The 12806-nt window shown below is 35.4% G+C and overlaps 1 protein-coding gene across 5 annotated transcripts in view; it reads left to right on the plus strand.

The window, feature by feature from the left end:
- Mical (Molecule interacting with CasL) overlaps window positions 1-12806 on the plus strand; it is a 169710-nt gene that overhangs the window by 152452 nt on the left and 4452 nt on the right. For 4 of the 5 annotated variants that reach the window (XM_074182065.1, XM_074182075.1, XM_074182080.1 and 1 more), the window contains 5 exons: window positions 204-230; window positions 4213-4333; window positions 4549-4705; window positions 10192-10475; window positions 10537-10651. In XM_074182065.1, coding sequence (XP_074038166.1) covers window positions 204-230; window positions 4213-4333; window positions 4549-4705; window positions 10192-10475; window positions 10537-10651 — 704 coding nt within the window. The remainder of the gene's footprint in view (window positions 1-203; window positions 231-4212; window positions 4334-4548; window positions 4706-10191; window positions 10476-10536; window positions 10652-12806) is intronic. The other variant, XM_074182073.1, reaches the window with a different exon arrangement.

The raw sequence follows: 12806 nt of genomic DNA on the forward strand, positions 1-12806 counted from the left end.
CTTCTTGAGTTCAATCTATGAAATATATTGTATTATTTGCTTTTCACCGAGTTCTTGAAATGCTGAGAACTTTGAAGAAACACATTTTTATTATCTTGAAACCTTCAAATCAACATCACGTCATGTCGATTTCATCAAAATCCAATTTCTCAAAAACATATCTAGTTAAAAGCCTTCTTATTTATTAAACCCGTGATTTACAGTCATGCGCTAATCTGGAGATGAAGGAAGTAAGAAATTTCACTATGAATGTTTATTTGTGTTGTGTGCATGCTGATATTTTTTTGTGGCATGTTCAAGTTTTTGTTCTTTCAATCAACTCTGAGGAATAATATACAGGCATTGTCAAGGATACATTTTTTTTAATTTCTTTTAACATTTCAAACATGTTCAAAAACCTTCACTTTGTTTGTTTTATCCTCTAGAGTATGTACGATAGATATTTTGAAGTTGTAGTAGTTGGTGGTGAAAGTTGGGATTTTGTAGATCGATGATTGAGAATAATGACTGACACAAGTTTTTTTTAATCATTTTTATTATTTTATTAATTCTTATGGTATATGTCAGATGTGTACTTTTATGGTCATAGACAGGTGCCAAATGTGAGGTGCTATTTCAAAAATTCACTTAAGGGAAAGAACTTTTCACAAAAATTCAAGTCATGGAACGGAAATCCCAAAGAACAATCATCCTTTTGAATGTGCAGGTGAACAGACTGACGACGGGTATAAGTATTGAAACTCTTACCACCAGCCAAGACAAACAAGGACAGTTCCTAAAACTTCAGTCAAGAAGGCCCAGACATAAGTGACCCTGAGAGTCTCCCAGGAAACTTAATCGTTTGAAAAATTCCTTCAAAGAAAATGAGTAAACCGAATCTGAATTTGAGCAGGCCATACGACCCAAGAACGAGAATACCAAATCAACTTCAAACGAACCTCCCGATGGAAAAGCGTTTCTGCTGTCACAGACTGAATCAGGAGAATTCTCAAGAAATACAACTTGAAATCTTCATTCAAGCCAACGAAAACAATCAGAAGTCACTGAAGTACCCCAGAGGGCTTTTTTAACTACACCGTGGTATACCAGATCGCTTGTAACTGTGGATAAGTCTACATTGGAACTACGAAGAGAAGTGTAAATAGCTGGTTCTCTGAACACAACATAAATTGTCGCCTGGTGCATGTAGTACCGGAACACACACTCAGAGAGGTACCCACATTATCGTGTTTGAAGAGACCCAAGTGCTCGATAGAATTCGGAGCTACTACCCAAGACTATGTAGGGAGGCAGTAGAAATTCAAAAACACAAAAACCATTTAAATAGAACAGAAGATGAAATTAACATCAATGAAGTATGGCTACCTGCAATAAATTATACTCGTAAAAGGTAATTTAATTTGACTAATAGAAACGAAGCCACGCCCATCTATAGTGGAACAAAACCGGAGACTCCAACCTTGAATGTAGTATCTGCTATGATGACAACCCGAGTACTTTGTCCGTTCCTCATCAATTTTGATAATTTCTATCGCAGTGGTAGATTAAACTTCAGGCATAAAAACCTACAAACCACTGCATAAAAACAGCTTCCACAAAAATTCAAGTATGTAAGAGAAACAGGTTTTGATCACAATCCTAACTGGAGTTGTCGTCTCTCAAATAAATGAAAATGGATGTCAAGCAGTGCCACAGTAGCAAATCGGCCGTCTCATTCAGAAGAAATGAACTTTTGAAATTCCAACGATACAATTTCTGAGAAATATAAAGATCAAATGGGTTTTACTTGATAACTTAACATATTGATCAAGTAACTGCTGCAAATATTGTTCGCCAACCTCCATAAAATAATATAGGTTATTTTCGAATCATTGTCATATATTTCTGAGCGCTTGTGGTGGTACTCACAAGTTTACCAGCCAGTCTGAGTACGACAGGCTTCGTTGTTTGTGCTCCCCATAAAAATCTAGAGGACTTCTGTATCTGTAGAGTAGTGAGGGTGAGTGTAAACCCACAGCACTTATGCCACATGTGACCTATTGTACATCCTCCCGAGGAGTTGTCCTAGATCATCGTCCATCCTGTCCTTTCTAGGAAGGTGCACAGGTCACTAGGAGACATCTCCTTTATATTGACAGGTGTAGGCCAAGACTTGCCGAACACATACTCTCTTTGGCAACATTGAGGTGTCTCACAGGTTTTAGAAGGTGCAGCGACATTACTGTCGTTGCGCGGCTTCTTCAACCTTCTTGGGGTTCCCTCCGTGGAGGTGCACAAGTGAGGGAGCTTTCCTGCAGGGGCAGCCAGTCCCTTGCCTTTATTCAAGGTGAAGCTCTTGGCCCCCGCCGCAGGAAGTGCCCTTGCTGTTGGAGATGTAGTGGGGGAGGAGGAGGATGCACTTGTAGTTGCTGCCGCTCCTGCTTCCTTCACTCTCTTTCTCCTTTTGGCCTCGGCGCCGCAAATGCGCTTACGCCTTGGCCTTTGTATTACATAACGAGGTGATCTGCTATGTCCAGCCTCATGCCAAGCGGTAAATTGGGGTGAACATTTCTGTTCATCCCCAGCCACTGCCTTAGATTGAGGAGAGGACTTCTGTCCAGCTTCGGGATTGGTTTTTGTTGTTTCTGTTTTTGTGTTTGTTTCATTCATGTCTGTTCCCACGAGTAGCAAGGGAAGAGTTGGTCACCTCTGGCAAAGCCCCGCATTACCAAGGTTCGCCCAGTTCCCCAAGAGGATCGTACGTAACCGCATATCACCCTGCAGCCATTCAGCTGTCGGCACGATTCCTTACACCTTAGCTTGGATACGCTGCTCCAAGGTGGCATGTTTTGCAAAGGCTTTTGGGGAGTTTTAGTTTCCCCCACCCTACTTATTTCTACCTCTGACCAGGAGTCCGGCGACCCCATCCGCAAGGCCACATTGGCTTCCCGGACAGGACCCCCAGTTCCATGGCCGTTTCCCTATCCGCCACCTGGGGACGCGTCCGATAGGTAGCCCAACCCACGGGATCTAAAGGACTTAATTCAGGTTACTGAGAAGGCCATTCAATTGCATCCCTTTGTCTCATCCAGCAATCTTGAAATCTATTGTTCAAATAATAAGGCATATTTTATGAATAGTGTGGAGAAGTCTAATGTCATTATTTTCTCTTGTGAGCAGGATCATTCTTTACAATATTAGTAAGAGCTGGGTCAGTAGCAATTGGCAAGTACATATCACCTGTTCATTTTCCAGGAAGAAAAAAGGAACCTAAGAAGGAAATTTCCCAAAATACCAACCCACACTTTTGAGGGGTTTGAGTATGTACCACGTGGATTACCCTGGGATTGCTTTCAGCCCAGTGAAAATAAGTGTGGCAATTAACAACACCGTTAAAAAAAAGTACCCTCAACCGAACAACACATCAAATAGGAAGTTACCATTTCCCTCGCTCATCTCATAAATGCAAAATTGCAAGGTTCTCTCGTTTCAATTTTTGTACCAAACAAATATCATAGGATGGACTTGTACGAGTACATAATAAAAATTTTCCAGGCAGTTCTACAACTTGAGTCATGAGCTTATTATCCATTGCAATTTTTCGCAATACTGTACCTCTGTAGCTTTGTTGAGTACGGGATATCCGCTCTGCTCATTCTTATTTCGAACCAAACCAGTTTCGTGACATTTTGCCAATTACTTGTTGAGTAGCTATGAAAATCTTCATTTCTTCTAAATGTGTGAGCAGATTCAGGAAAGTGAAATAGCAGTGGATAGGGAATTGAAGGTCCATTTAGAAAAAAATGGTAGTTGATATTTCAGCTTAGATTGTTGAAGGTTTTCTAATGGAATTTTGAACGAAAATTCTCCCCCTTAGAAAAAACTTTTCGTGTTTTTGGATTCTTGCGAAAAGTCTTTTCCCTGCTGTTCTGTCTTGCGGTATGTTTTTGATTTTGCAAGAACAAGATAGTACTTTTATATCAGTATTAGACTTTATTGGTGCTCCTACTGAAGTCCATTGAAAAATCCAAATTAACCTTATTTTAACTGTTATGGATCTCACTCAAATCATCTTTTATGGTTTTTCAAATTTTATGTTACTGCATTTTGTTAAAAGACTATCGATTTGAATGTGATTGATATGCCCGAACATTCAATTTTTGTTTTCATAACTTGCCTTGAATTCTGTTCAATGTTTGACGTGCCATATCTTTTCATTATTGCATTTTTTAGGATTCAGTAGCGATAGAACCAATTCGAAAGAAGAGCTTTTCAGAAGGTTTTATCAATAGAAACTTGGTTACCCCGCCACCTGTACCGCCACTGCCATTGAATTACGTGGTTAGAAAAACTGGTGAGTCAGCTTTCATATTTTTCATTGTATTGAAATTTCGTTTTTTATTTAAATTTTTGTGGTAACAATAGTAACTTGATCTTCTTTGAGTGGTCCATTATTGTATACATTTATAACGTTCAGTTATTCAAAATATTATAATTCCTTTCACAGTTATTTGGACAGCTTACATTATTTATATTTGAAAGTCTCAGCAAATTATTGAATTTTTTCAGATGAGAGCTCGGATGGGGAGCATGATAGAAAACATGATCACAGCTCTTGCGACACTCTCGATAATACCGGTATGTTTGAACAGTCCACTTCAAGTCTTACTGGAAGGAGATCGAGTAGATCAGCAAAGAGGGCTAGTCGACAGGTTCAACATAAAAGGTGAAACTCTTGAAAAAATTTTAGAAAGTTTATTGAGATTCAGTTTGACGAAAGGTTTTTGCTCTATACTTCTCCAGATTCATACAAAGTAATAAAAATTAAAACAAGTTTTGCAATGAACTACCTAATGCTAGAAAAAAAATTATTAGACAAAAATTCCGAATCGTTTTGAAAAAATATTTATTGTTTGTATAGATATTGTAACAAATTAAAAAATTAACTCTCTTAAATAAATTTATTTCCAACAATATTTCACTAATCACAAACTAATTTATTTACAACGCTTAGCAACTAACGCTTAATTTATTTCCACTATTTAAATTACTTGTTTAACCGCTCAATTCACTTTCTGAACTCCCTCTTGGGTTGGGAAGCTGGGCTTATATAGCGGTAACGATCGTTTCTAGAAATCTGTAGTCGGTTCGTTTCTAGAGTTTAAAACGGCCTACACACGTAACGATTTTTCGTACTGTATGTTGAACTGCAAATTAAGAAAATCGTACAGCATGCAGTACAGCCATGTTTCATCCACACCTCCCAACAGCTCGTACTGCCGAGGTTTATTTTTCAATCTGTCAAAAGTCACGTCTGAAGGAAGTTCTTATTGTTTATTTTCTTTTTCATTACTTCTTGAGAATCGTTTGGGAACAACTCTTTAAATTTTATTTGAGTAATCTTATGATTTTACATCCCACAGGCAGCTGTTTTTTTTACATACAGCAATAAACTCTTCCCAGAACGTCTTATTTTTCATATACATTATAATGATATGATATGATATATATATATATATATATATATATATATATATATATATATATATATATATATATATATATATATATATATATATATATATATATATATATATATATATATATATATGTATATAAAACCCTTTTCCCTAAATGATTTGCTTTAAACGATATAAAATCGTAACTGTTTGTCTACAACCCAACCCCAAACACGACCGTTGATACGATATTTTATGGAAGCTCCGTACTGCGAACGATTCGACGACTGCATACTGCAAATCACCCAATTTGCCTACACACGTTATGATTTATCGTTACTGCGGCAGTACCGATGCATATCGTACTGAAAGCAGTATGAAAAGTCTTAACGTGTGTAGGCCGTTTTACCGGCGGTTGCCGACTGCATACTTTTTGCGGTGATGTCATGTGTTTGTTCGCTGACCGAACCGACAGATATTTCTAATATAATTTGTAAATGAAGCTGTATTTTAGTTGTTTATATCTTCTGGTAGTTTGTTAATAGTTTTTCGAAAAACGGCAGTAATTTAGTCTTGTGAATTCAATTTTGATCTGTTGTGATTATCTGGTGTTGTGTGAATGAAAATCGTTTTGATTCAGATATAAGTGAGGATTTTTTTTTACATAATTTATACACGAATAAACGAAAAGAAAAGGTAATGTGAATATTTTATTTTTAATAAATGTTTTTTCAACGTCTTCTTGATAACCTAGTTTGAAGATAACTTCGCAAAACTTTTCTTTGCAGTCCAAACACTCTTTTTGCATAAGGCTAGTGCCCCAGAGTAGTAGACCATAAGAGATACGGGACATAAAAAGTGAATTATAGCAGTCATATTGGTTTCAATAGATGAAATGTTCATTAAACTTCTTGTAACATAAATGCTCCTACGATTTTTGCAAATAAAATCTACGTGTTTTTCCCAAGACAGCTTTGGATTAATTTGAAATCCAAGAAATTTGATCGATTCATTTTTGTCTTTTAGGCAGTTGTTTGTGTGTAAAAAAGTAATGTTGCGTTTTATTGGTATTCAATTTTAATTTATTATTTGTCAGCCATCTAGCTGTATTCGATTCTGCCACTTTCATTTCTTTAACTTAGTGCAGTTATGTGTATGTTGATAATCATATTCACTAATATATATATTTTTTCAAGTTTCAAGGTTTTGAATCATTGTTTTTTTTCTCCCTGCTATAATAAACATTGTATGTTTCTTGGGAAAATAAATCGTGAAATAAATAGTGAAAATCTGAGACTCTTCCAAAAAAAGGAATAAAGTAAATAATTCCAAAATAAAATCTATACAAAGATGTGTCGTTCATGCAAAGAAGTAACATTCAGACCCAAACTAGAAGGAGAAGCTCTCTCAAAACGTTATGGAGAATCGTCGAATCACTATTAAGAGAAGTTGCTGAGGATCTCTGCATATTGTTTGGGTGCGATGAGTGTGGCAGCAAAGTTCATCCCAAAATTGCTGAATTTTGACCAAAAAACCGTCTCATGAGCATCGCTCGGGAATTGTTAGATAACGTCAACGGCGATCCAGATTTGCACAAGAGGGTCATAACTGGCGACAAATCATGGCTATAGTATAACAATTTTCAATTGAAGGTGATTCATTAGCAACGTCGCACTTGAAGTGACCAACGGATAATCCTCTTACCAACTCTGCAGAGGCGTACCAAAATAATATTTTTATTTATTTAAACACATAGGTAATTACGTAAAAATTGTTATAGTAGGTGGCGCTACCTGGTGTCAATGGTAAAACTGATTACATTTTCTTATTATGCCTAATACAGTACTTCAAAAAAACAGAAAAAATTAAAAAATAATTATTATGTTCCTTTTATATAGAAAGAGAACTACAAAGTAAATAAATAATTACCTATGTCATGCTTATGAAGTTTCAGAATCCATTGACTCGTCCGAAGAGGAATCCCAGTCACACTTAAATCTATTATTATTTGGTCGAAAACAGTGTCTACCATCCCGTCCAATCTCCACATTTTCTCTTCTTCCTTGATCACATGGGCTACAGCATTAGCCCAATCTTCTTTCCGTGTCCGTTCCATTCTAATAAACTTTGTACATCAGAAATTTTATACGTCACGTTCTCACGAGCTACGTAACCCTTAACTTGAGCTCAAATTAATTCTATCGGATGTAACTCGTAATGGTAAGGAGGAAGTCTCAAAATGGTGATGTCTTCAGCACGAGCTATTGTATCCACCACATGCTGGCGATATCTGTCACGATGCTGTTTAATGACACTCATAAGCTCGGCCTTAACCATGTCCTCGGAAAATGGAATTCTTTTTTGTCCTAACCAACTCTGCATGTCTGCTTTTCTGGTGGTCATAGTTGGCAGCTGTTCCACTAATCGGCTGTGATAAGAAGCGTTATCCATTACTACTACTACTACGAATTTGACTCGACTCGTGAAAGAAGGGATTCAAACCATCCTTCAAAGCGTTGGGCGTCCATGTCTTCGTGATAATCTCCCGTTTTTTTGGATAAAAAAATTAGTGCACTATCGTCTAAAAAGCCACTCTCGCTACCTATATGGGCGACAATTAGTCGTTGCCCTTTACTCGTTGCTCCGCGTAACCCTGTTGATAAACCGTCCACAAATGCTTGACGATAACTAGTTACAGTAGTATTTGCCAGATCTTAGAAACTGTGTGGCCAGCATTCACCCACGTTTCGTCCAGATAATAAATATTTTTGTGAGCAGAACGCATTTCTCTAATAGAGCGAAGATATCTCCGTCGCCATGAGACTATATGTTCTCTGTCTATTAAGACAGATTCACGGGATCGTTTGGCATATATAAATTTTAAAACTTCTTTTATTATTTTTCTTAACTTCTCTTTGCTCATTTTTGGAATGAGATCATTATCCATAACCTTTGTTCCAATGGATTCGAGGGTTGGCGCTTTATTCTCAAAAAAGAAAGAATGAATAGTATAGCGTACACAATTTTTCTGGTACTCGTCCAATTCAATTTTTTTTCTACCACGACAATGTACTTTTGGAGCTTGCACAATCCCAGTCACCTTTTTTTCACGTACAATGTGTTCAATTGTCGACACGGATATTCGCGTTAAAAATGAACACTGGGCTACAGCTTACACTGTACGGAGTGTATTTTTTAAATTTTTGTACACTCTACAGGCAATCTGTTTTTCTTCTAACGACATAAACTTGAGCTTTCTTTGTACATTACTTGGACCTGCTACGGCATCCATCTTATTACTAAAAAAATAATAAAATTCAATCATATTATTCGGCTATTTGTCAGTTGTTTACTTACCTCAAAAACTATTTTAAAGTTGATGTATTTTGAAAAACACTTTATTGTGAGATTTTCACTAGAACAGATTAACAAATCCGCAACACGTGTTTCGCTGCACAGTAGCTTTTTCAAGCTTGTTCACTAACAAACTGAATTCTACATACATTGTGATTAATATATACTTTTTGAAATATTACTATCTACCTAGAAACTAATAATATTCTAGGAACTAATTAATGACAGTTATACCTCAGTTTAACGAACATTTATACCTGAGTTTAATGACTAGGTCAACTAATTATCTCACAATAAAGTGTGAATGTGATGAAAATCTATGATAATGTATTTTGAAAAACAAGTATCGGCCATCTCTATCTTATATTTTAAAGTTAATAAATATAACAGTCTATTTAATAAATATAATAAAATATATTTAATAAATACAAAACAAAGTCACCTTCACAAGAAACAGAACACACTACGCATATGCAGATAAGGACGCTTGATAATGAAGAAACCTAATGTCTAGTTATGGCATTTTAAGGACGCAACTACAACAGACCTGCGAAGTGTTGATCAGTTTACCGATGTTTCAAAGTAGTATTTAACGAACTGGTTCACCTATTCGCTCGAACATCCTATCAATATGCAGAAGCTATCTTGTTACGGGGGGCAAATTTTATGGAATCATCTTACTTTTCAATTATTTACAATGGCGATGCATAGACAGTAAAAATGACGACGGTAAGAATTTAGTTACAACATTTAACATTGTTGCCGTTAGCTCTCAGTTCAATTTGTATACGAGTTACCTTCAACTGAAAATTGTTATAGTATATATGGTTATGACATCTTAACCAAAATCCAATTGTCCCACTGGAAGAGCCTAGGAGAGCCAAGACCAAAAAAGCACGCCAAGTTTGATAAAATGCCAAGATTTTGCCACATGGTCGTACGGTCAATATGGACTATTATTTTGAAGATATGCGCCCCTTGCGAGAAGCGATACGAAGAAAACTTTCAGTATTGTGGAAGAAAAATTCATGGCTTTGCATCACGATAATGCACCTGCTCACTATTCATTGCTTGTTTATAATTTTTTTGACAAAATCGATACAGTAATCCTCTCACAGCCACCGTATTCACCAGATTTGGCGACTTTCTCCTGTTCCCAAAATTGAAGAGACTTATGAAAGGACTGCGTTTTGCAACGATTGAACAACTGAGGGGGCTACTTTGAAGAGGAAAAAATAGAAATTGACGAATAAATAAATTATTTTTTGGGAAAAATAAAAACTCACCTTATTTTTTGAACATAGTAGTAAATAAATATGTAAATATAAATATAGACATATATGTGAATGTATTTATATATGAATAAAATATAAATAGAAATTGATACAAATGTTTTTAGACATCGTATGGCTCAAGAAATACAACGAAAGCTCGAGGAAACTGAGGTAAAAACCAAAGTACTTGAACAAAGAGGCGTAATGGTTGAAAAAGCCCTGAGAGGAGAAGACAGCGGATCTTGTTCTAAAGATGAGTGCGATTTGCTGCAGGAATGGTTCGATTTGATGCGAGATAGAACAGAGCTCAGAAGGTACGAAAGGGAGCTCACCGTTAGAGCCCAAGAGTTAGAATTGGAAGACAGGCATGCCAGGCTACAGCACGAGCTTCGCGAGAGGATAGAACTTGGTGAGTTGTTTTTTCTGTCAGTTTGGAATGATTGAGTGAGAGTGTGACTTTTGCATTTTAGATAAAGAAAAAACTGAAGAGGATGTGAAGACTGAAGAAAGTATTATAAACGAAATGATCAATATTGTTGAAAAGAGGGATTCCTTAATAGCTGAAATAGAAGAAGATCGTATAAGGTGAGTGTCATTCACTAATTTGTTTGTGATTCGTGAGTTTATATTATGGAAATAATGTATTATCATATTGAATAGATATCATAATTTTTTTTTTGGTTGAATTATGTTTTTTGTCTATTTGCTCATCAGTCGTTCTTTCTACCTTTTGCATCTTGTAATCGAAACATTATTTAGCTATATGAAAAAAATGTCATTTCCATACTCGTTAATTTGATAAACGATATTTTCAAAGAGGGGATATTTCCTGAGATACTGAAGACTGGAAAAGTAATACCAATATTTAAGGGTGGTGATAACAAAAACTTAGAAAATTATAGACCTATAACAATTGTGTGCTCATTCTCTAAAATTATTGAAACTATAATAAAGACAAGAATAATAGACTTTGTTGATCGTTATGTGAGATTTGACGAGTATCAGTATGGTTTTATCAAGGGTAGCAGCACTCTAAGCGCTACCATAGATTTCATTCATAATATTACATCGGAAATGGATAAAAAAGAATGGTTATTGCAGTGTTCATTGATTTAAGAAACGCATTTGACGTTGTTGACCATACTGTTCTTCTGAACAAACTATGTTCCATGGGTATAAGGGGCAAAACTTATTCTCTCATTGAGACATTTTTAAAGGAAAGATCCCGGTTTGTCGTTGTTGGTGAGAGTATGAGTGAGCATATTAAAAATAATTGTGGCGTACCACAGGGTTCCGTATTGGGGCCCCTGTTCTATACACTGATGGTACTGTCACTGAGGCAGGCCGGGCTTAAGGGAAGGTATTTCACGTTCGCCGATGACACGGTCCTTTTGTACAGTGGATCTGATTTACATTTACTGGAGAACACAGTTAATGAAGATGAAATAAAAATTTTATTTCAAATTCCATTTTGAACCCACACAAATGATTTATTCTCACAGACTGAACTACACTCAATTAAATATCTACTTAAACTTGAGCAATGCAAGAACATATATATATATATATATATATATATATATATATATATATATATATATATATATATATATATATATATATATATATATATATAATATATATATATATATATATATATATATATATATATATTATATTATATATATATATATATATATATATATATATATATATTATATATATACGCACGGAGTCAACAACAGAAGCCAACCGCACATTTGTGGTTCCAGTTATATATATATATATATATATATATATATATATATATATATATATATATATATATATATATATATATATATATGAAGAAATTGTTCTCATATCACTATTGCTGAATTTTTTGCAACCGTTCTGCCGTTTTTTCCGTTCTTTTCCGATGAGATTTTGGGAATGAATGAACTGAATTGAGTAGTAGAGGAACTTGAAATAGAAGATTATTTGTCTAATTCTGTGATTATGTCTGTTATTGACACTTTGATGTTGATTTATTGTAGTATGACAACTATGGTAAAAATCACTACATAGTATAAAACAAAGTTGCTTCATGCTGTCTGTCCCTATGTATACCTACACCTTTGAAACTACGCAACGGTTTTTTGATGCAGGTTTTTTAAATAGATAGGGTGAGTCCAGAGGAAGGTTAATATGTATAAAACATGCATAATATAGTAGAGAAACACTGATAGTTTTAAAGATGTTTAATATAATGTACAGCATGTAATTTAAATGAATATTTTCGAAGGTGTTACAGATTTAAAATGCAAAGACATGCTGTTGCGGCGGTACTGGCTGGGAGGCCGGCAACGCGTGCCTATAAACAGCGCTTCGAAGGCCGCGCTTCGCCTTATAATTTTCCTAAACGGAAAATAAAGATTAAAAAAATAAATAAATCGTGGATTACACAGGGCATCAAAATTTCTGCGACCAACTTGAGATCGCTACACTCAATACGAAAATATTTTTCCGATAAATTTTTTATAACATTTTTCAACAAATATCGTCAAATTTACAGACGGGTAATTAAACATGCAAAAGAAATTATAATCTTCCCGATTCCGCTTTGGATACACTAATGATGGCTATAAATAAATCCTTTTCCCTTGAAAATTTTCCTCCGTGTCTAAAAACAGCTCTTGTAATTCCTATTTTCAAAAGCGGTAATGCAGAAGATCCAAATAACTTCAGACCTATCTCCATG

This window comes from Leptinotarsa decemlineata, unplaced genomic scaffold, assembly GCF_025532065.1.
Source record: "Leptinotarsa decemlineata unplaced genomic scaffold, Ldec_3_MD MMD2_P_RNA_scaffold_2, whole genome shotgun sequence".
Lineage (NCBI taxonomy): Eukaryota > Metazoa > Arthropoda > Insecta > Coleoptera > Chrysomelidae > Leptinotarsa > Leptinotarsa decemlineata.